Source organism: Macaca nemestrina, chromosome 7 (genome assembly GCF_043159975.1).
Source record: "Macaca nemestrina isolate mMacNem1 chromosome 7, mMacNem.hap1, whole genome shotgun sequence".
In the NCBI taxonomy this organism is placed as follows: Eukaryota; Metazoa; Chordata; class Mammalia; order Primates; family Cercopithecidae; genus Macaca; species Macaca nemestrina.
In genome coordinates this window covers 168,080,986-168,102,936 of record NC_092131.1, presented here as the reverse complement: position 1 = coordinate 168,102,936, position 21,951 = coordinate 168,080,986, and the positions used below count along the sequence as shown (strand labels likewise).

At 39.2% G+C, this 21,951-nt stretch overlaps 1 protein-coding gene across 2 annotated transcripts in view; it reads right to left on the bottom strand.

Annotated features, from left to right (window-relative positions):
* Positions 1–564: 564 nt before the first annotated feature.
* The window catches only part of LOC105463647 (katanin regulatory subunit B1 like 1), a 67,147-nt gene continuing 45,760 nt past the window's right edge, over positions 565–21,951 (bottom strand). For both annotated transcript variants that reach the window (XM_011710851.3, XM_011710852.3), the window contains exons 3-10: positions 14,878–14,918; positions 13,022–13,301; positions 8,538–8,656; positions 7,294–7,344; positions 7,114–7,203; positions 6,675–6,764; positions 5,312–5,405; positions 565–2,263 (exon numbers count right to left, since the gene is read on the bottom strand). In XM_011710851.3, the coding sequence (XP_011709153.1) occupies positions 2,231–2,263; positions 5,312–5,405; positions 6,675–6,764; positions 7,114–7,203; positions 7,294–7,344; positions 8,538–8,656; positions 13,022–13,301; positions 14,878–14,918 (798 nt within the window). In that variant the 3' untranslated portion in view covers positions 565–2,230. The remainder of the gene's footprint in view (positions 2,264–5,311; positions 5,406–6,674; positions 6,765–7,113; positions 7,204–7,293; positions 7,345–8,537; positions 8,657–13,021; positions 13,302–14,877; positions 14,919–21,951) is intronic.

The window sequence follows — 21,951 nt, the reverse complement described above, 5'->3', positions numbered from 1 at the left end:
ATATAGCTCTGAGTATGTAATACAAAGTATTATCTACATGCCTTCAAAAAACCTAAATTTAGGTGTGTTACCAATATAATACCTGTTCTTATATGTCATTTGTACTTACACTTAATTTTTCTGAAGTCTGATTTATTGAAGTTTGATTTTTGAAGATATAGTTTAGTCAATGATCTGACCCAGAGAAAAATATGAAAAATATCTGATGTAATATTACTTAATACTTTGAAACTAAACATTACACAGTATTTTAGATATCTTATTTTGAATCTGTTATTTTAAATGTTAGATCAAAAGTCTACAGTATCACATATACCCATTATTTGAGTAATGTTTCCATTTGAGACGAAAGGTTTATGCTAAGCTATAGATACCGTCTTCCTGAATTTGTGAGATGGATACCTGAGGGAAGGTGAAATCAATAGCTATAAAAATATTTTGTGTGTATGTAAAGTTAATGAACCTACAAAAGCATCAAACTCCTGTCCACAGCCTCTTTAGTACCATACTCCAACCAAGTTAACTGGTTCAAACTGTTACATAAGACAGTGATAACTACAGGAATAAGCACAAAGAAAGGTTATATTTTATCATGTTAAAGTTACACAGAGATAACAGGTTTACAATTCAAATTCCCATGTCCTGAAAACTGGCCTCTTAAATAACTCACCTTCTCAAATCACAGAAGTGCAATAATCTGAAATTATTCTAATCTAAAGACTTAAGGAAATAATTATTACAATTCATGTTCACTGTGAGGAATATCTAGCTATATAAAATATAGCTACACAAAACCAGAACTCAGTGAAACATAACTTTTCAAAGCAAGAAGTTTGCTTGTGATTCATATCAGTAGTCATTAAATGGGTAAATGCTAAAGGTTTACATTCAAGTGCCTGAAGGACTACTGCAGAGAAATTCAACTACTAAAAACCTTTGCTCAGATGGCTGTCAGGCATATCAAGGATGGGATGAAGTGTGAACCACCGGCAGTGGTATTAAACTCCAATCATCTTCAAGACAAGTAAGATTTAGAGCTGTTAAGACATTCCAGAATTTGGTTCACTGACACTAAAAATGGTATTTTAAAAAAAGACCTCATACAGTCTGCTAGCATATCATACTAACCATTAGAGGAGGTAGTGACACAAAGTGTTGGAATTTAAAATACAAGGTCAGCATTAACTGTAAACCACTCTAAATCACTGTATGTAACTCTTTAAAAAAACATATGTAGTGAAAAAGAATTAGAATTCATACAAAATCAGAATTTAAAAAAGCAAAAAATAGAAATATTTAGTCAATTTACTCAAATGAAGGAAGTTTAAATGATACAGGAATGAAAAATATTAGAAATCTATGTACAATAAAAAGTAAATATAAATTAGCCAAGTCCATGGACACTTCCAGTTAAACATTCATACAAAAACATATTCACCTTTTTCCTTAGATAGGGATAACACATACATACATGACATGATGATTCTGGCAAAAAATATCAGAGATACTAAAACTATTCTCAAGTTTTAAAAATGGTGCAGAGAGTGTTTCAAGAACATTCTACAAGAATGTAAACCCCTGATTTAATTCCATGATTTTATCATGCCAGAAGCATGCTTGGTTTTAGCTTTTTAAAACAGATATTGGTATCATAACATATTGGCTTATTAATAATTAAGGCATTTTACATACACAGTATCTCAGTGTGAACAAAAAATGTTTAATATTGATTTTTTCATGTTTTAAACTTTCAGTCTTTTCAACATAAGAAAATAGCTGCACACGTTTAAGTGTTTTGTTTTTTTTTTTTTAATAAAACACAATCTTAAAAAAGTTAATGATGATTGGTCTTGGTGGTTCCTAGTAATAAGTCCTGTCTTACTTTTTCACATAGTATAAATTATATTTTTATGCAGGATTGCATTAAAATCCAGTAGTTCTTAATGTTACCAAATAACCATATAACTCCCAAATGCAGCAAAGGTGAATAATCTTCATAGTGCACTTTCACCTCAATGAAATTGAAGCTGCTCCTTTTGGATATTTTTCCACTTCAATGTGAAGTAGATTGTTGGGATTTCATTAGTGGTTTCATTATGTGGCTTTTTAAAAGAAAAAATAGTTTTGATTTCTTCCACAGTTCACAGTTCTCAGACGAGACTTTTTTTTTGTAATTATACAGTTCAGGGATGTTTTGAAAAACCAAATGCTCTTTAGTAGATGAAATCTCTCAATGTAACTGTAATAAATAAGCATCTACATCCTTAGAAGATAAAACAAAAACATTTCATTAGACAGTACAGTAAATACACACAAAAACAAACCATTTTCTTTTCTTTTCTTGTTGCTTAATTTGCCTTAGTTTCCTTTTGTGGCCTTTTGAGGGTAAAAGATGTGTCTTGTTCAGTGCTTTTACCTGCAGTTGTTCAGCACAGGGCCTGGCACATAGTATGTGCTCAATAAATATTTGCTAAGTGCTAAATGAATGTGTTAGTTCCTATGCTCAAACAACTCTGCTTTCATAGCTAACATTCACAGAAATTCTATCAGTGGTGTTTACTATCAGTGCTATATTCACTTGAACCCAGCTTGACAACAGCCTCTTCTTCCAATTTCTTTTTTTTTTTGAGACAGAATCTTGCTCTGTCATCAGGCTGGAGTGCAGTGGTGTGATCTCAGCTCTCTGTAACCTCCACCTCCAGGGTTCAAGTGATTCTCCTGCCTCAGCCTCCCAAGTATCTGGGACTACAGGCATGCACCACCACAACCGGCTAATTTTTTGTATTTTAGTAGAGATGGGGTTTCACTATGTTGGCCAGGATGGTCTCGATCTCCTGACCTCCTGATCTGCCTGCCTTGGCCTCCCACAGTGCTGGGATTACAGGCATGAGCCACCTTGCCCGTCCCTCTTCTTTCAATTTCTATACTCAAAAAATTACAAATTAATTTGATGGTTTAATTTTGTAATAAAGTCTCATCATAACTTAAGAAACTTCACATTGAACTTTTAATCACTCAATATTGTCCTCAATAATAAACGGTACCTTAAAGTCATATTCACAATAAAGCTTCTCCCTTTGCAAAAAACTGACTGTGGCCAAGTGTGGTGGTTCCCGCCTGTAATCCCATTACTTTGGGAGGTGGAGGTGGGTGGGTCACTTGAGGTCAGGAGTTCGAAATCAGCTTGGCCAACGTGGTGAAATCCTATCTCTACTAAAAATACAAAAATTAGCCAGGCATGTGTGTAATCCCAGCTACTCGGGAGGCTGAGGCAGGAGAATCACTTGAACCCAGGAGGCGGAGGTTGCAGTGAGCTGAGCTTTCGACAATGCACTCCAGCCTGGGTGACAGAGCAAGACTCTGTTTCAAAAAAAAAAAAAAATTATGATTGAAAGCAAATTTCAGTCATAAGGAACAATCATTTTTTAGTTCTATACAGAATGCAACACCCCTTTAGAGTAAGGTAATACTGGTCATGTATGCTCTAAAAACCTAAAACAACAACAAAAACCTCCTAGGAAATTGATTTGTTTATAAGATTTTCATCATTAAGAATTCTATAGGCCAGGCACGGTGGCTCACGCCTGTAATTCCAGCACTTTGGGAGGCCGAGGCAGGCAGATCATGAGGTCAAGAGATCGAGACCATCTTGGCTAACACGGTGAAACCCCGTCTCTACTAAAAACACAAGAAATTACCCGGGCGTGGTGGTGGATGCCTGTAGTCCCAGCTACTCGGGAGGCTGAGGCAGGAGAATGGCGTGAACCCGGGAGGCGGAACTTGCAGTGAGCCGAGATCATGCCACTGCACTCCAGCCTGGGCGACAGAGCAAGATTCCGTTTCATTAAAAACCAAAACCAAAAAAACAGTTCTATAAAATCCCATACAGTGGTAACAAACTTGGTTGATATATCATTTTGCTTCTATTTTTGAAGGTATCTGAGACCTTTTTTTTTTGGCGGGGTGGCCATGGTCTTCCATAGCAATGGCCAGAGTTCCTTTGTGGCTGTCACTTTGACAGGAGATAAGCTTCTGGTTGGTCACTGTTGGTATCACTCCCATTTGCTTTTCTTCCCTCAGCTAGATTCATTTCCTGAAAGCATCTGTCTCCTGTAAGATGTGAACTTATCATCTTGGAGTAGAAACCAGATTATCCCTCAAGGATACCTGGGTTTGCCCAAGCCTCTGTTTCCCTTAGCATTGTATTTATTTTTCCCCTGAATTCTAAGTAGTTGTTTTGGCTATGAGAAAAATTTTGTAACTAGGTCCATGACATAAATCCTCTTATTCAGAAACATATATACATTTCTAAATATATATTTATTTATATATTTAGAAATATATATATAGAAATACATATATACTTAAAACCAAAGAATGCTTTTTATATTCCTAATACCCATTTATGATAGCAGTATGCCCAGTAACAGAGTAAAAGTATTTCTGAATTACAATTTTTTCTTCAATTATTTTTTAACTACCAATGTTTTTTCTTTTTTTTTGAGACAGTTTCACTCTGTTGCCCAAACTGGAGTACAATGGCTCGCAATCTCGGCTCACCACAACCTCCGCCTCCCGGGTTCAAGCGATTCTCCTGCCTCAGCCTCCCGAGTAGCTGGGATTATAGCCATGCGCCATCACACCCAGCTAATTTTTTATATTTTTAGTAGAAACGGGGTTTCACCAACCAGGCTGGTCTCAAACTCCTGACCTCAGGTGATCTGCTTGCCTTGGCCTCCCAAAGTGCTGGGATTATAGGCGTAAACCACTGTGCTCGGCCTAACTACCAATGTTTTCTGGAGTTTAAATATTAAAATTCAAACTACCAATTTTAACTTTTTCCTTTAAGAGATAAATCAATAAAGACCAAAGTCAAATTCACTGTGATTTAAATATTACCTTCTCAAAAAGCATTAACATTAGCAAAAGTAAAAATTAATCTCCAAAACCATTTAATTGTGTTCCTTATCCCTTGTTTCCTGAGTTCCTCATCTTGTTTTCTGATGCTTTCCTTACTGGATTCTCAAAATTTTTTCAAATATTTTTCTCTGATTAAAACCCTGTGTAAATATCCTCTAGCATAGCATATCAGGGGCTGTACATGAAACATATTCAATGGCCAATTCCTGTGCTTGCTGCCAAGGTCACAGTTACACACAGAGGACCTGAAGCATTTGCAAATATGAAATTGACTTTAGACATCAGAACAGTACCAAATTATTCTGCCTAGAGACTTGAAAAATTCATTAATAAATGTAAAATATTATTTCTCATTTTTAATGTTTAATTTATAAGCTTAAATATAGATTACCTTAGCTATATTACCAGTATATCCTGGAACCAAAGTAAGATGGTTTTCCTGTTCCCATAATCCACTTAATTGTTGTTTTAAAATTTTTATATTTCTAAAACAAAAAAAAGGAAGAAAAATGAGAAAGCAAATATATTAAGATACAAACTTTCATCATAAATATGCATAATAAAAACCATTCTAAAATTTTTCAGGTATTTATCAGGAGAAAATGATGCTATTTGAAATAAAACATTCGGGAATGTGGAGAGAAATTTTTAAAAAAGTCAAATAACTTTTAGAATAATACACGTCAGTCATGAAAATTAAAGGTTTATTCACATAATACCCCCATATACTTCCAATTTAATTAATTCTTGGAAAAAACAAAAGATGTTTTGTCAATTCCAAAATTAATAAAATTTCGTACTTGATTTTGATTTAAGAAAAGAAAGAAAATACTTAGTTGTCAAAGCAGGTAAGAAAATGACCAGGCATTTGGAACATTTGGACATTGTTTGGGTGTGAAGTAGAAAATTTTGAGAGCCTATAAAAGAAATTGTGGACTTTTTTTTTTTTTTTTTTTTTGAGACTAGGGCTGGCTCTATCGCCCAGGCTGGAGTGCAGTGGTGCCATCTCGGCTCACTGCAACCTCCACCTCCTGGGCTCAAGCGATCCAATTGCCTCAGCCTGAGTAGCTGGGACTACAGGTGCACACCGCCATACCTGGCTAATTCCTGTATTTTTTGTAGAGACGGGGTTTCATCATGTTGCCCAGGCTGTCTCAAACTTGTGAGCTCAAGTGATTTGCCTGCCTTGGCCTCCCAAAGTGCTGGGATTACAGATAGGCATCAGCCACCGCGCCTGGCCCAAAATTATGGACTTTAAGGAAACTGTTGGGAGACATTTTTCTGTGGTTTCATGATAATCTGGCTATATTCTAGTAGAATACCCACAATTTTCACATCAAGGTGGTAATAATATAGTTTTTAGAACTATAAACATCGACATCAGACTTTCAGGTTAATGTCTAGGCTAAAGGACCCTGCAGGGTGCCTCCATTCCTTATTCAACTATGGGCATCTCTTTTCCGTCCCTTGCTCATATAACGAAGAGGAGGATTAAACTGCTATTGTGTTTTTCTTCTAAAATGAAGGGTAGGGTTGTGCCAGAAGAAGAGATACAGGGGGTTAGGAGGCTCTGGAATTCAACTTCCAGGTGTGGTTTTCACAAATGAACAGTCTCTTAAGTTAGTATCTCTCTGAATACGAAGAGAATAAATACCACACACTGATGAAAACGGGATAAAATTATTACCTAGTTTAATCAAGCTGCTTTCCTGAAGAAAATTTCAGCATGAGTTTATCTTTAAAGGTATACTCACCCATCACTTATAATTTCTGTTTTGGATGATAGTTCTGACCACCACCTTTTAATGACTGCTTGAAGCCAGTTTAAACCAACTATAACATATCTGAAATGACATTTTGTTACAAAATTCAAGTGTTTTCATCTAAGAATCCTTTTTATAAGAGATGATACTTTCCTTCCCAAAAAACACATACACACATTGGTCTCTTCCCTTTTAAAAAGTTGTTACCTTCATGATCTATTTCACAAAAGTATATTTCATGTAATTTGTTTAGAGATGCTTTTATAATTGTTCTTTAGTCATTTCATACTCTTTTCCTAATTGTACTATTAGCTTCTTGAAAACAGAAACCTTGTATGTCTCATGGAGCCCAATCTACTACGTACTCACAAAGCACAAAATCAAGGATGTTGAAAAAGAAAAATGAATCAAGATTCAGATTAGCACTTACTCTTCAAATTTGCTTTTAAGTAGTGACTTTACTAGAGGCAACAAGTCTACACAGCAGCCAAGTGAGATATATTGTTTTTCTTCCTGTAAACTAAAATAAATACCAAGTTATAAAAATATGGATGGGCCATAATTTGACCTCCTTTAATCTTACTTTTTTTCTGAAAAATATTGTTTTTACCAATTGGTGAGCACAGGAAGGCAATCTACCACAACGCCAAGATCTTCTATCCTGAGAGTATAAAAAGAATAGCATTGCCTTAGAGAGCTGATTTCCTTATTTACTTTCATATTATGATTATTCACACTGCATTTGAGAAATTCATTCATTTAATAATGTCAGTATCTACAATGAGTCAGGTCTGTGGATACAGCAATGAAAAATGACACAGGGCTTGTATTCCAGTGTGTGAGCAAGTGTGTGGGTTGGGGGGTGGGGCAGAGACAGGTAATAAACAAATAACTAGACCTAAGACATATAGAGCAAGTTGATGTAAGTGCTATGGAGAAAAATAAAACAGGAAAGGGAAATAGGGAGTGGAGTAATAGGTATTTTAAAATAAGGTGGTCAAAGAAGGCTTCCCTAAGGTAACATTTGAGAGACTTGAATACAATGAGGAAAGTAATGCTTCAAATTCCCACTCAAAAGGGATGTTTACTTTTTATTTTTATTAAAAAATTTTTTTTCAAGAAACGGGGTCTCATTCTGTTGACCAGGCTGGAATGTAGGTGCATAATCACAGCTCACTACAACTCCTGGGTTCAAGCGATCCTCCCAAGTACCTGCGACCACAAGCATGCATCACTGTGCCTGGCTAATTATTTTTATTTTTTGTAGAGATGGAGTCTTGCTATGTTGCTCAGTCTCTCACTCCTGGGCTCAAGTGACTCTCTCACCTCAGCCTCCCCAAATGCTGGGATATAGGCAAGAACTGCCACACCTGGCCTCAAAAGGGATTTTTAGAAGGTTAGTTTTCCCATATTGTTATCTCTTAGTTTTACAGGTAAGAATGGCAGTCAGAAAAGGTAACAGGTTTGTTCAATCTGATAAAACACTGTTTTCTGTATTTTGGTTATTCTTAGATGGGTGACGAATGTAACGTAAGCCACACTGTCTCTACTGAAGCTACGTATAGGCAGTTTAGAATAATGAAGAAGGTTCACTTGAGCTCAGGAGTTTGAGACCAGCCTGGGAAACATGATACCTCATGTCTTCCAAAATTTTTTTTAAAAATTAGCCAGGTGTGCTGATGTGCGCCTGTACTCAGCTACTCGGGAAGCTGAGGTGGGAGGGCTGCTTGAGCCCAGCAGGTTGAGGCTGCAGTGAGCCATGATTGTACTACTGCACTCCAACCTGGATGACAAAGCAAGACCTTGTCTCAGAAAAAAAGTGATTGAACAAAGAGGATAAAACGTCACACTTACCTCAACAAATAAGCTACAAGTTCACTTATACTTCTCTTTCTCCAGAAAGTTAAAGCTACATTCAATCTCATATTCCTGCTGAACAAAACTTGGGCCATTGTTTCATGGTCCTGAGAAACCTGAAAGGCAATAATCTGATTTGTTAAAAAGCATACTGAAACAGGGTATGAAACTACTGCTTTATTAAATCGTTCTGGTAGATATAGTTAAATATTATGCAAAGGTAACTCCTTTTACTGGCCCACTAAAGGGAATACTGCAGTTGGCCATAGTAAACAAATGATCTGAACAAATTTAAGACCCGTTTATACTTTTTACTAGCTACCGTTTTTCTTTTACAACCCAATAATTTGTAAAATTATTTTTAGCTGACCTATAAACTAGGACTTAATTTATAACATGGATAAAAGAAAAATGTAAACATAAAGGCTAGTCATTACCAAATGAATGGCATGAGAATCACAAAAACTCAGTTTTTGACAAGTGTTGTAGTATCATTTAAATTTATCTATTTATTGTTAGGTAATGAAGTGTCATTTTCCTGTTCTAATGTGTTTAACACAGAACTATGTAAGATAAAAAGTAAATACTCTCTACCTGCCCACAAAAACATCCAATATCCCTCTGCAGAAATAATCAGTTAACAGACTGATATGTATCTTTCCTGACTATTTTCTAGACAAAGACAAACTAAGTACACATATAACTACTCTGAAAAAGTCATTATCTATATTGTTCAAAACCTTTTTTACCTATAATATATGAACATTTTTCAATGTCAAAACATAGATCAAGCTTGTTTTTGGAGACAGGGTCTTGCTCTGTTGCCCAGGCTGGAGTGCAGTGGTGTAATCTCAGCTCACTGCAGCCTCCACCTCCAGGCTCAAGTGATTCTCCTGCTTCAGCCTCCCTGAGTAGCTGGGATTATAGGCACCCACCACAACACTCAACTAATTTTTCTATTTTTAGTAGAGATGGGGTTTTGCCATGTTGGCCAAGCTAGTCTTGAACTCCTGACCTCACATGATCCGCCCACCTTGGCCTCCCAAGTGCTGGGATTACAGGCATGAGCCACTCCACCAGGCCCAACTTCACTTTTAAAGAACAACAGCATAGCCTGGCACAGTGCTGTGTGCCTACAGTCCTAGCTACTCGGGAAGCTGAGGTGGGAGAACCACTTGAGCTCAGGAGTTTGAGTCCAGCCTGGGAAAGACAGTGAGACAGTGAGACCTCATCTCTTAAAAACAACAACAACAACAAAAAACAGCAGCATATTCTCTAGTCTTTATATACCATAATTTATTTAGATTCTGGTTTTTACCTATCAAAACTATGCATCAGTGGACATCCTGATATATGTAAATATGTGCACTTGTACAGATACTTTTGTTAAAATTAATTTTACATGGCCGGGCGTGGTGGCTCAAGCCTGTAATCCCAGCACTTTGGGAGGCTGAGACGGGCGGATCACGAGGTCAGGAGATCGAGACCATCCTGGCTAATACGGTGAAACCCCGTCTCTACTAAAAATACAAAAAATTAGCTGGGCGAGGTGGCGGGCACCTGTGGTCCCAGCTACTCGGGAGGCTGAGGCAGGAGAATGGCGGGAACCCGGGAGGCGGAGCTTGCAGTGAGCTGAGATCCGGCCACTGCACTCCAGCCCGGGCGACAGAGCCAGACTCCGTCTCAAAAAAAAAAAAAAAAAAAAAAAAAAAAAATTAATTTTACAATTGGAACAGTTAGGTCAACGGTTATATGTATTTTAACTTGGCTAAGATGCTATGGTATCAGTTTCAGATTTAGGTTTTTAGAGCAGGTACTGGTCAATCAAGAAAACAGGTATGAAACAAGAATAAGCAATAAACCTATTAGTTAAATGTAAGGTTTAGCGAAAAGTAGTGAAATTGAGAATGTAACGTTTTGGAGGTTCTTGAGAAAGATGTCTCACTGTGGTAGTTTTTAAAATGCACAACTGAAACTTTTTAAAAGAAACTTTTATACTGGCCAGGCACAGTGGCTCATACCTGTAATCCCAGCACTTTAGGATGGGGCTGAGGCACGTTGATCGCTTCAGCTCAGTAGTTTGAGACCAACCTGCGGAGCATGGCAAAACCCTGTCTCTATAGGAAATACAAAAATTAGCTGGGTGTGGTGGCACAAGCCTGTAGTCCCAGTTACTCTGGAGGGTGAGGTGGGAGGATTGCTTGAACATGGGAGGTGGAGGTTGCACTGGGCCAAGATTGTACCACTGCACCACAGCCTGGGTGACAGAGCAAGAGTCCCTGTTTCAAAACACAAAACAAACTTATTTTATGTTCAGGGACACATGTGCAGGTTATACAGGTAGTTTGCATGTTGTGGGGGTTTGGTGTACAGATTATTTTGTCACACAGGTAGTAAGTGAAGTAACTGATAGGTAGGTTTTTGATCCTCACTCTCTTCTCACCCTCCACCCTAAGGTAGGCCTCATGTCTGTTGTTCCCATCTTTGTGTCCATATGCACTAGTGCAGGGTTTAGCTTCCACTCCAACTGAGAACACGAAGTATTTGGCTTTCCGTTCCTGTATTAGTTCGCTTAGGATAATGGCCTCCAGGTTCACCTGTGTGACTGCAAATGATATGATCTCGTTCTTTTTACGGCTGCATAGTATTCCATGGTGTATATGCACCACATTTTCTTTTTCCAGTCTATCACTGATGGGCATTTCCATTGATTCCATGTCTTTGCTACTGTGAATAGTGCTGCGATGAACATACGCATACATGTGTCTTTATGGTAGAATGTTTTATATTCCTTTGGGTATATATCCAATAATGAGATTGTTTTCAGTTCTTTGAAAAATTGTCACACTGCTTTCACAATGGCTGAAACTAAATTACATTGTCACCAGCAGTGTATAAGTGTTCCCTTTTTTCTACAACCTTGCCAGAATCTGTTATTTTCTGACTTTTTAATCATAGCCATTCTAACTGGTATGAGATATCTCGTGGTTTCAGTTTGCATTTCTCTAATGATTAGTGATTTTAGGTTTAGCATTTAGGCTGAGCATTTTTTCATATGCTTGTCAGCTACATGTATGTCTTCCTTTGAAAAGTGTCTGTTGTGTCCTTTGTCCACTTTTTTTTTTTTGAGACAGAATCTCACTCTGTAACCCAGGCTGGAGTGCAGTGACATGACCTTGGCTCACTGCAACCTCTGCCTCCCAGGTTCAAGCAATTCTTGAGCCTCAGCCTCCCAAGTAGCTGGCATTATAGGTGTGCACCACCACGCCTGGGTAATTTTTGTATTTTTGGTAGAGACGGGGTTTTGCCACGTTGGCCAGGCTGGTCTTGAACTCCTGACCTCAAGTGATCCACCTACCTTGGCCTCCCAAAGTGTGCCACCATGCCCAGCTAATTTTTGTATTTCTAGTAGAGATGGGGTTTTGCCATGTTGGCCAGGTCCAGTTGTAGAATATTTCTATCACTCTCAAAAACGCTTTTGAGTCTGTTAAAACAACCAGTTTTGCTTGAGCCAGAAGAGCAGCAAACCACAGCAGGTTTGCCTGAACTATGCTTTAACTAGGCAATTTCGAGAGCCCAGCTAAATGTGTCTGGATAACTGGCTTCGGTGGTCCACTTTTTTTTTTTTTTTTTGAGACAGAGTCATGCTCTCTTGCCTAGGCTGGAGTGCAATGGCACGATCATGGCTCACTGCAACCTCTGCCTCCCAGGTTCAAGTGAGTCTTTTGCCTCAGCCTCCCGAGCAGCTGGGATTACAGGTACCCACCATCATGCCCAGCTAATTTTTGTACTTTTGTAAAGACAGGGTTTTACCATGTTGGCCAGGCTGGTCTGGAACTCGTGACCTCAGGTGATCTGCCTGCAGATGTTGTCCTTCTTTTTATTTTTATTTTTTCTGAGACGGAGTCGCTCTGTTGCCCAGGCTGGAGTGCAATGGTGCAATCTCAACTCACTGCAACCTCCAACTCCGGGTTCGAGCGATTCTCCTGTCTCAGCCTCCTTCTGAGTAGCTGGGATCACAGGCACCTGCCACCACGCCCAGCTAATTTTTGTATTTTTAGTAGAGATGGGGTTTCACCATGTTGGCCATGCTGGTCTCAAACTCCTAACCTCGTGATCCACCCACCTTGGCCTCCCAAAGTGCTGGGATTACAGGTGTGAGCCACTGTGTCTGGCCTAGTGCTCCACTTTTTTAGCCAAGATTTCTCCTTTTCCCTTCCTTTAAATATCTCCTGGCTAACTTGTCATTCTGGATAGTTTTAGCAGCCTGTTAAGCATTTCATCCCATCTTAGAGAAATGGAATAAATTATTAATTCAAATTTGGCTAATCTAGAAAATTGTCTCAGGGAGTTACTATGACTCAAATAAGTCTACATTCAATAGGTGGCAAATTATTCTGCTAGTGGAATATGGCAAAGAAAAAAATCAAGATTATAACAGGAACAAAGTTAAACTAGACATGACTTAGAGAAAAACTTACCTCAGAAAAAAACCCACTATATTTTGATGATGGGCTTTCTGTCTGTGAAGAACCAGAATCACTGGAGTTAACCAAATACGTTCGACTATCATGGTGTAATTTTTCAGGCAGGTGGCTTGCACAAGCCAGTTCGTTTTCTTTATTTGCCATGTCACAGCCCCCACTTCCAGGGGACTGTTTTTTTCTGTAACAAGGATTTGGAAAGGGATGATGAACTTTCTTTCTGCGATAGATCACTTTACGAAGTTTATCTGGGCTTTTCAAAGTTTGTCCAACTGTTCTGTAAAAAGAATTTATTTTCTTAAATGAAAAAGAACAATATGAAATCCTTTAAAAGTTTTAAACAGAGAATTAATAGGCTATATTTTGTGATTGTAATCCACTAAAATTCGAAGTAGAATTTTTAAAATCTTAATTCTGAGTTGAAGAGGAAAGTAAAAAGGAAATTACAAATTATCTGGAAGACAATGTAAAGGATGACATTTTATACCAAATAAAAATGAAGACAGACATAATAACTAGAATGCTTTTAAAAATGAAATATTAAAGGCCATTCTGGGAGTAAGAAAATCACAACATTTTCTAGAAACCTAATCTTTTCCTAACAAAGTAGCAAATAAGATTGCAAGTTTGTATATTTTAAAGTTCAAGCTGAAGTATATTAATTTATTTGAGTAAGACAGAACACAATAGAGCAAGCCTCATGGTTTAATATACTGGTTCTCAAATGTTTTAGTGTCAGGATGCTTTGCCCCCTTAAAAATTATTAATGACTCAAAATAATCTTTTTTTTTTTTTTTTGAGATAGAATCTTGCTCTGTCGCCAGGCTGGTGTGCAGTGACATGATCTCGGCTCACTGCAACCTCTGCCTCCCAGGTTCAAGTGATTCTCTTGCCTCAGCCTCCTGAGTAGCTGGGACTACAGGCGCGTGCCACCACGTCCAACTAATTTTTGTATTTTTAGTACAGACAGGGTTTCACCACGTTGGCAAGGATGATCTCAATCTCTTGACCTTGTGATCCACCCGCCTTGACCTCCCAAAGTGCTGGGAATACAGGCGTGAGCCACCATGCCCGGCCAAAATAATTTTTTATGTGAATAATATCTGTTGATATTTACTGTGTAAAAACTAAAACAAAATTTAAAAACATTTGTTAATTCATTCAAACAACAGACTAATTACATATTAATACTAACACGGACTATCTTACCAAAACCCCATATTTTCTAAAATACCTTGTTTAAAAATGAGAAGAATGGTACTGTTTTACATTTTTATATATCTCTAATATCTGATTTAACAAAAGACAGCTGGGTTCTCATTTCTGCTTCTCCATTCAGTCTATTGTGATATCAAATGGCATACAGCTTCTTGAAAAATTATATTGTGCCCTCAAAAAAGAGAATGAAGACAGTCAATGTCTTAGTATTGCTATAGAAGTAATTCTGACTTCACAAATTCCATGAATGGTCTTTAGGGACCCCCAGGTCCTCAAATCACACTTTGAAAACCAGTGGTTTTGTAGAAAGTGCCTTTAGAAGTTAGGCAGATCTGAGAATGAATGTCATTCTTACCTCTTTTCTAGCTATATGATTCTGAACAAATCACTTAACTTCTCTGATCTTAAGTTTTCTCATCAGCTGTTAGGGGTAATGTTATCTATAGAGTAGGACCGTTGTAAGGAGCAGAGACAATATTGATGTGTTTATTAGTGCAGATACTGGCACAGAGGAGCTGTCTGACAATAAGTTAATTATTATGATGACAAAAGAGAATGCTTATTTTTTCCCTTAATGTCATCCTTACCCAGCTTCCATATTTGTTGTTTACCACAAACTTTAAAGAAACTCTTACCTATTTATATAAGCAGCCAACTGTTTTGGAGATTTCTTAACCTGAAAAATGAAAGTAGATAGTTGATGTTAGAAACAAATGCTCGGTGCTGCAAAGAATTATCAGCGCTCCAGCAAAAAGCTTTCTCAGTAAGGCAATTTACTTTTGCAGAAGGGTGCCACTCGCGCCTGAAGTGGTCACAAGAGTACACTGGACAAGGGAGGAGAAGGGGTTCTTATCCCTAATGCAGTTAGTCCCTACTGCTGTGTCATTTCCCTATTGGCTAGGGTTGGACAGCACAGTCTCAGCTAATTCCGATAGGCTATTTGGGTACGAGCCGGAGTGGCGGGGTGAGCAGTTTTGGCGGGAAGGATGGTTACAGAGCAGGTGACTAAGGATGACTAAGGACAGAGCAGGTGACTAAGGATGACCTAGGACTCTAAATATGTGAGTATAAAGGGTAGAAGGGGGTTGTTTACTAAAACTAAGGGCAAGGAGGTGTAAAGATCAAGGAAGTTAAACTTTAAAATGGAGAACAAAATATAAGGACGCTGAGCATACTGACATACTGGTTCCCAGAGGAACTCAGAACTCATTGTACTTAACAATTTCCCCCTTTTGAATTTTATAGGTCTCCTCTTCAAACTTCTTTAACATGTCTTGGCTTAGGTGTTCTGCTTGGTTTTCTAAAAGAAAGAGCTTATCAGAATACGGTGGAGGGGAACTGACAGAAGTTTTAGTAAGGGCTGTTTCTATATGTCTTTGGACTAGCCTGCGGATGCAAGGTATGATGCAGCATCCAACAAGGATAAGTACTACTGCTACAATCGCAAGGGAAGTACGGATGGAGGCTATGATCCCTTTCCATTTATCAAACCATTTTTCTAGCCACCCTGTGAAGGGGTCATTTACTTCTGAGTTTTTTGCTAAGTCATTGGACAGAGCAGTTAGACCTTGCGATGCCTTTGTTATACTTTCATCAGGGGCGGTATTGTTTGGGATGAAGGTACAACATTGAGTTTTAATCATGATTCAAACTTCCCCTTTTTCTGCTAATATCAAGTTTAAGGTCATTCTATTTTCCCAAGCCATCTGGCTAGTAGGCCCTAATTGCTCAGCTATTCCTTTAACAGCATATCTAGTATAGTTAATAAACTGCTGTTGGTTGTAATAGGTGTAATATATCTAATCTACATTTTTATTAATTGTCACCTACCAAAATATTGACTCAAATCCAGCAGCTATTTGATCTCAGGTCTTAAATTTATTTGGTACTCCTCATGGGACTCCAATTGCATCTAAATAAATGTGGGAGTTGAAAGACCCATAACGGGCTTCCCTTGCTTTATGACATTGTGTTTTTTTAGTTTCTCTGGTTGATAAAATGCCAGGGTGAAAGGGATAATCAATTGGACTAGGGCGCAAGTGACACTCGTTACTTGGCAGAGTGTCCAGCAAAAGTCTACCACAGTATCACCATACATCTGCTCAGGGGTGTATAAGGGCTGACTGGTTGGTGAGCTCTTGGAAAGTCTTAAGTTCACTGCATCCTTTTAGGTCTCTAAGGGGTGCTAAGTTTCCTCTTTGTCATGAGAGACACAAAGTGAACTCAGTGTTGGGAGACGGAAGCTGGATGGCCCTCGGCTGACCTGCAGGGTGTTGAACTTTGGGATATAACAGAGAAAGAGCTTGGCACGACTTGTTACCCCAGGCTGTGGAATCCTGGAAAAGAGCTACCATAAAGCCCATGCCCGGTTGACTGGAGGACCATCATAGTGGAAAGGGGACAGTCTAGGCCTCTGGCCTGCTGTGTGCACAAGCATAACAATTGCTTTTGTTTAAAGTGTGGATGAAATATTTAATCTATTCCAACCAGGCATTTGCATTTTGATATCCTGTCTCAATTGCCAAAGTTTGTTTTAGGTCTTTGACTTCTACAATAGCTACCTTGGTCTTGTCATTAGATGGAGGAAGAACGATAGTTTTGTTGTGGGAGGTTGTGGAAGAAGGCTTAGGGGAAGGTGTAGGTGGTGGGGGAGCAATGAAGAGTATTTCAAAGGATTTGGGTCTGCTCCTGAAACCTCAGCCTCCATACTATAAAACCGGCTTAAAGAAGGTAACTGGCTTAGAGAAGGGGAAGAACTTAGAGGTTTGAGATAATAGCCTGTACTGGATTGCATTGGTTTAGTTGACAGTTAGAGGAAGCTGTTCCTTTAGTAAAATGAATGTATGGCTTTAGGAAATTACAACTACTGGTTGGGGCAGTCTATTCTTGCTCTTTAGTGGTCCACAGAATGTTGGATCAACTATGGCATAAAAGCTTTGTATTGGGAGGGCAAGACTCTCAGTTTATACTGGAATCTTCGTCCAACTCTTCCCAAACGAACTTATCCCAGTTAACAGAATTCCAGTCTGAGAAGAGCTGGGAAGGACAAAGATACTTTTCCAAAGTGGAGAGTTGCTTCTGGTTTGACACATCTCCACAGGGCATCACAAGGCAAGCATCAAAGGTAATAGTTTGGGGTGAACTTGACCTAGTTACATTAATAACAAGAGGACTGGCAATAGATGGGAAAAAGAAAGAGATGCAACATAACAGGATCAAACCCATTTTAGCTTTAGCTTGTTTGGAGTTAGCCCTAGAATAGCTGTCCATGATTTTGGAGGAGGTGGTGCTCTTTTGACCTGGGTGTGATGAGTCCATCCTATTTCTGCTGTTTTAACTGTGTTCTCAATGGTTAGAAGCACTAGGCAGGGTCCTTCCTAAGCTGGTTCGAGTTTTCTTTCGCTCCAACTTTTGACGAGGTTGTGGTCCCTAGGCTGATGTTGGTGTACTGGAAACTCTCGGGGTGGTGCCTGTGCTAAAAGACCTTTAGTTCTGAGGCAAGAGAAAGTGGAAGATAAACCAAGGACATAATTTCTGAGAAACTGATCTTTTGTTTCGAACTTGGGAATGTCAGCAGTGGAGTGCGAATAGAGCAACTTATACAACATTTCATAAGGGGATAAGCCGACATCTCTCTGAGGAGTAGTTCGGACTCTCAACAGGGCAATGGGAAGGCATCTAGTCCATGGCAACCAAGTCTCTAAGACTAAAATTTGCTTAAGTGGCTTCTTAGACTTTGGTTCATTTTTTTCCCACTCTTCCTGATGAAGGTGGGTGCCAGGGAGTATGATTTCCCATGTTATATCCAGTACCTAGGCTAATTTCTTAATGACATGTGCAGTGAAACAAGTCCCATTATCTGAATCAATGTTTCCTATTAATCCAAACCTGGGTGTAATATTTTCAACTAATGTTTTGACCACATTATTAGCAGTTGCACTTGAAAGGAAATAGCTTCTACCCAATGAGTAAGGTGATCTACTATTACTAGTAAATACTTTAGACAACCAACTGGGGGCATCTTGGTATAATCAGCTTGGATACTTTGGAACAGTCTTAATTCCGGATACCTTCCCCTAAGAGGTGGTTTTCTGAGGGTCTGCTTATTAGTCTTCCTACATACTAGGCAACTATCTGTAACCTGTCATGCCAAAGCGTAAATTCCTAGACATCCATAAACCCAAAGGACTGTATCACACATAGCTTGAGGCCCCCAGTGAGGCTCTTGATGCAGATGAGAGAGGTCTTCTCTCATGAGGGGATTGGATAACATTTTTCTTTGGTCTGGTAACACCCATTTCCCTTCTGAATTTTCTTTGGCCTCTCATTTTATGAATTTCTCTTTTTCAGTGGGAAAGAAGATGGGAACTGCAGTTGGGGGAAGAAGGCAAGGGGTTAAGTGAACAACAGGCATTTCAGAGGAAACGGCACCTTATTTGGCTATTTGATGTGCAAGGCTGCTTCCTGGCTTTCAAAAGAGATGATCTCTTCGATGTCCTGGGACATGGACAACAGCTATTTCTTCTGGCAACTGGAGGTTATCTAATATTTGAGTGATTAATTCCTTGTGGACCAGGTCTTGGCCTTTGAAGACCTCGTTCAGTCTAATTTTTTTTGTTTCAAAGGTGTGAGCTACCCAGAAGGCATGTTTGGAATCAGTATAAATAGTCCTTTCTTAGCTCTGCAGGTGCTTTAAGGCTTGATTTAATGCAAACAATTCACATGTTTGGGCAGACCAATTACTGGGTGGTATTCCTGACTCTACTTCTGCAAGGAGTTCCCCATCGACTACCGAGTACCCATTATGTCTTTTTCCTTCAATTACCCAGGAAGAGCCGTCTATAAATAAGTGCCGCCCCGTTTGAAAGGGGTCTCTCTTAAATTGTGTCTGACTTTAGAACAGTAACCAATTAAATCTAAACACTCATGCTCAGGTCTCTTTAAATTTGGATTCTCAGTCAGGAAACCTGCTGGGTTAAGTGAATTACCAGTGGTTAGTGTTAAATTATCTCTAACAGGATATCTTCGTATTTTAAAATTCTTCAGTCAATAGCCACCTTTCTGCCTTCTGATTAAGGATATTTTTGACTTGGTGAGGTGTACTGACAATGAGGTTCCTTCTAAAAGTTAATTTTCTGTTTTTTTTTTTTTTTTTTTTTTTTTTCTGTTAATAGGGCTGTTGCTGCTACAGATTGAATACATTTAGGCACCCTCAGATTACAGGGTCAAGAATTTTTGACAAAAAGGCTATGGGCTGCTGGTGGCCCCCGTGTTTTTAAGTAAGTAGTCCTAAGGCTACTCTTTTGTTTACACTGACAAAGGCAGTTCTAGGGGAAGGTAAAGCTAGGACGGGGACAGTTACTAGTAACAACAGGGTGGGTGGTTTGGACTATCTAATTAATAGCTCTGAGGTCTTACACTAACTGGCATGACCTGTCTGGCTTCTTTACAGGCAGTATTGGAGTGTTATATAGGGAGACATACAGGGTTCAAGAAGCTCATCACAGAGAAGACCTTCAATCATAGGTTTTCAATTTACCTTGGCTTTTAAAGTAATAGGGTGTTGCTTTCTCTTTACTATTACCCTAGGGTTTTTAAAATTTAACATCAATCAGAGGAATCTGTAACCTTCCTTGATTGCTGTCTTTTGACCATACCTTGGGATGAATGTGTTCTTTGTCTGAGGTGTAGAGCAAGTTTAGGAAGGGGAGGAATGTTCCGATTGAGTTGGAGGCCTAAGCCTAATTTTAGCACTAAATCTCTTAATAGATTTGTCCCTGCATCCGGAATTAATAAATTTGATTCTAGCTGATCAGTTTTTATATTTCACTTCTGTCTCCTCTAAGAGTTTTGCTCTAAACCCTTCTCCTTTTACCCTTGAGATAAAAAGTTCTTCTTGTGAACAAGTTACACTAGATGGAAGATAAAGTGAGGAGCGAGCTGCTCCTGAGTTGATTAAAAAGGTAATAAACTCAAGTTTAGGTCCCACTTCTAAATTTATCAAGGGCTCTTGGTAGGACTCAAAAAAATATACAGTCCCTGACTTCCCTAGTCTTCCTCAAAAGCTCTAAGTGGATGACTTTTTCTTCCTTTTCTCATTTGGGACATTTTCTTTTAAAGTGACCTGATTTTCCACATTGAAACATTCGTTCTGTCCTTTTTCTTTTCTACCTTTGAGCCTTCTGGCTTTACTCTTTCGTACCCTTCATATTGCCTGGAGAGTGGGGGTCTAGGTTCCTTACAGGTTCTGCCCCCAGGGTACTTTGTTGTATGGTGGACAGCAGAATTTTGCCTTCTTTTTTCTTCATCTCTTCTTACATATACTTTTTGGGGTTCTCTTAGAAGCTCTTCTAAAGATCTACCTTCCCAGTTCTCTCTCTTTTGTAATTTCTTGTTAATATCTGGCCAACTATTAGTTACAAAATGAAGCTTTAACATCCTTCATCTGCGGGGGCGGGGGGTGGGTGGTATCTTCTAATTCTAGACCTACATATTTTCTCATTTGCTCTTTGCGTCTTTTTAGGAATTGTATAGGTCTTTCATCTTTTCCTTGTTATTGAAACCTTTTATAATGTTTTGGATGCGGGGTTTAGACTCTCAAATTCTTTTTATCATTTCTCTAAGGTCTTTTCATTATTCTTCTAATATTTCAACATTAGGCCTATGGGACTATCAGGGGGAATATTATTGTTGCTAGCTTTATCCTTTTTATCTCTTACCTTACTTGGGGTATTTCCCATCTTGATGGTGTTGGGGTGAGGCTCAATCCCCCCTACTGGAGATTTCTCGACTTTTGGGGTGAAGCTCAATTTCCCCTACTGGAAGTTTCTTGCCTTCCCTACTACTGGAGGTTTGTGTGAGGCTCAATCCCCACTACTGGAGATTTCTCGCCTTCCTTTCCTAGAGGCTCAACACCCCTGCTAGAAGCTTCTCGCATTCTTCTACTTTTGCTCTGTCCTTCTCTGGCTGCTTCCCTAATGGGAACGTTAGATCCCTCTTGGGATTGGTGGGTTGCTATAAACCCCCAACCCAGACTCCTTTACAGGAGGGCTGCCCTAAGCTGTATGAGGTGACTACAAAACCACAAATCTGGACTCAACACTCGCTTTGCACTCAATTGTGCATCTCATTCACGCACTTTCAACCTCCAAGATTCCCCGACCACCAAGGAAATACTTTGTCACTCTTGTGATGTTTCTTACCTTGGTCTATGCACAGGGTTACCTGGTATGTGATGTTTTTTCTTTTTCCCCCAAGTTGTTGGTCTGTTTCTTCCTGCGTTGCTGAAAGTCTAGGTTTATTCATCACACTGGGTGTGCCTCGATTCCTTACCCGAGGACGCCACAAGAGGCCGAGCGGCATGCCTCCTCATGGGAGAGGACCAGAGACCCTTCCCCAGAGGAGAATGGGAATCCCGGATGGGCCCCCAAATTTGTTAGAAACAAATGTTCGATGCCGCAGAGAAGAATCAGCACTCTGGCAAAAAGCTTTCTCAGCAAAGCAATTTACTTCTGCAGAAGGGTGCACCTGGAGTGGTCGCAAAATCACACTGGACAAGGGAGGGGAAGGGGTACTTATCCCTAACGCAGCTAGTCCCTACTGCTGTGTTGTTCCCCTATTGGCTAGGGTTGGACAACACAGTCTAAACTAATTCTGATAGGCTATTTTAAAGAGAGCAGGAGTATGAGCTGGAGTGGCAGGGTGAGCAG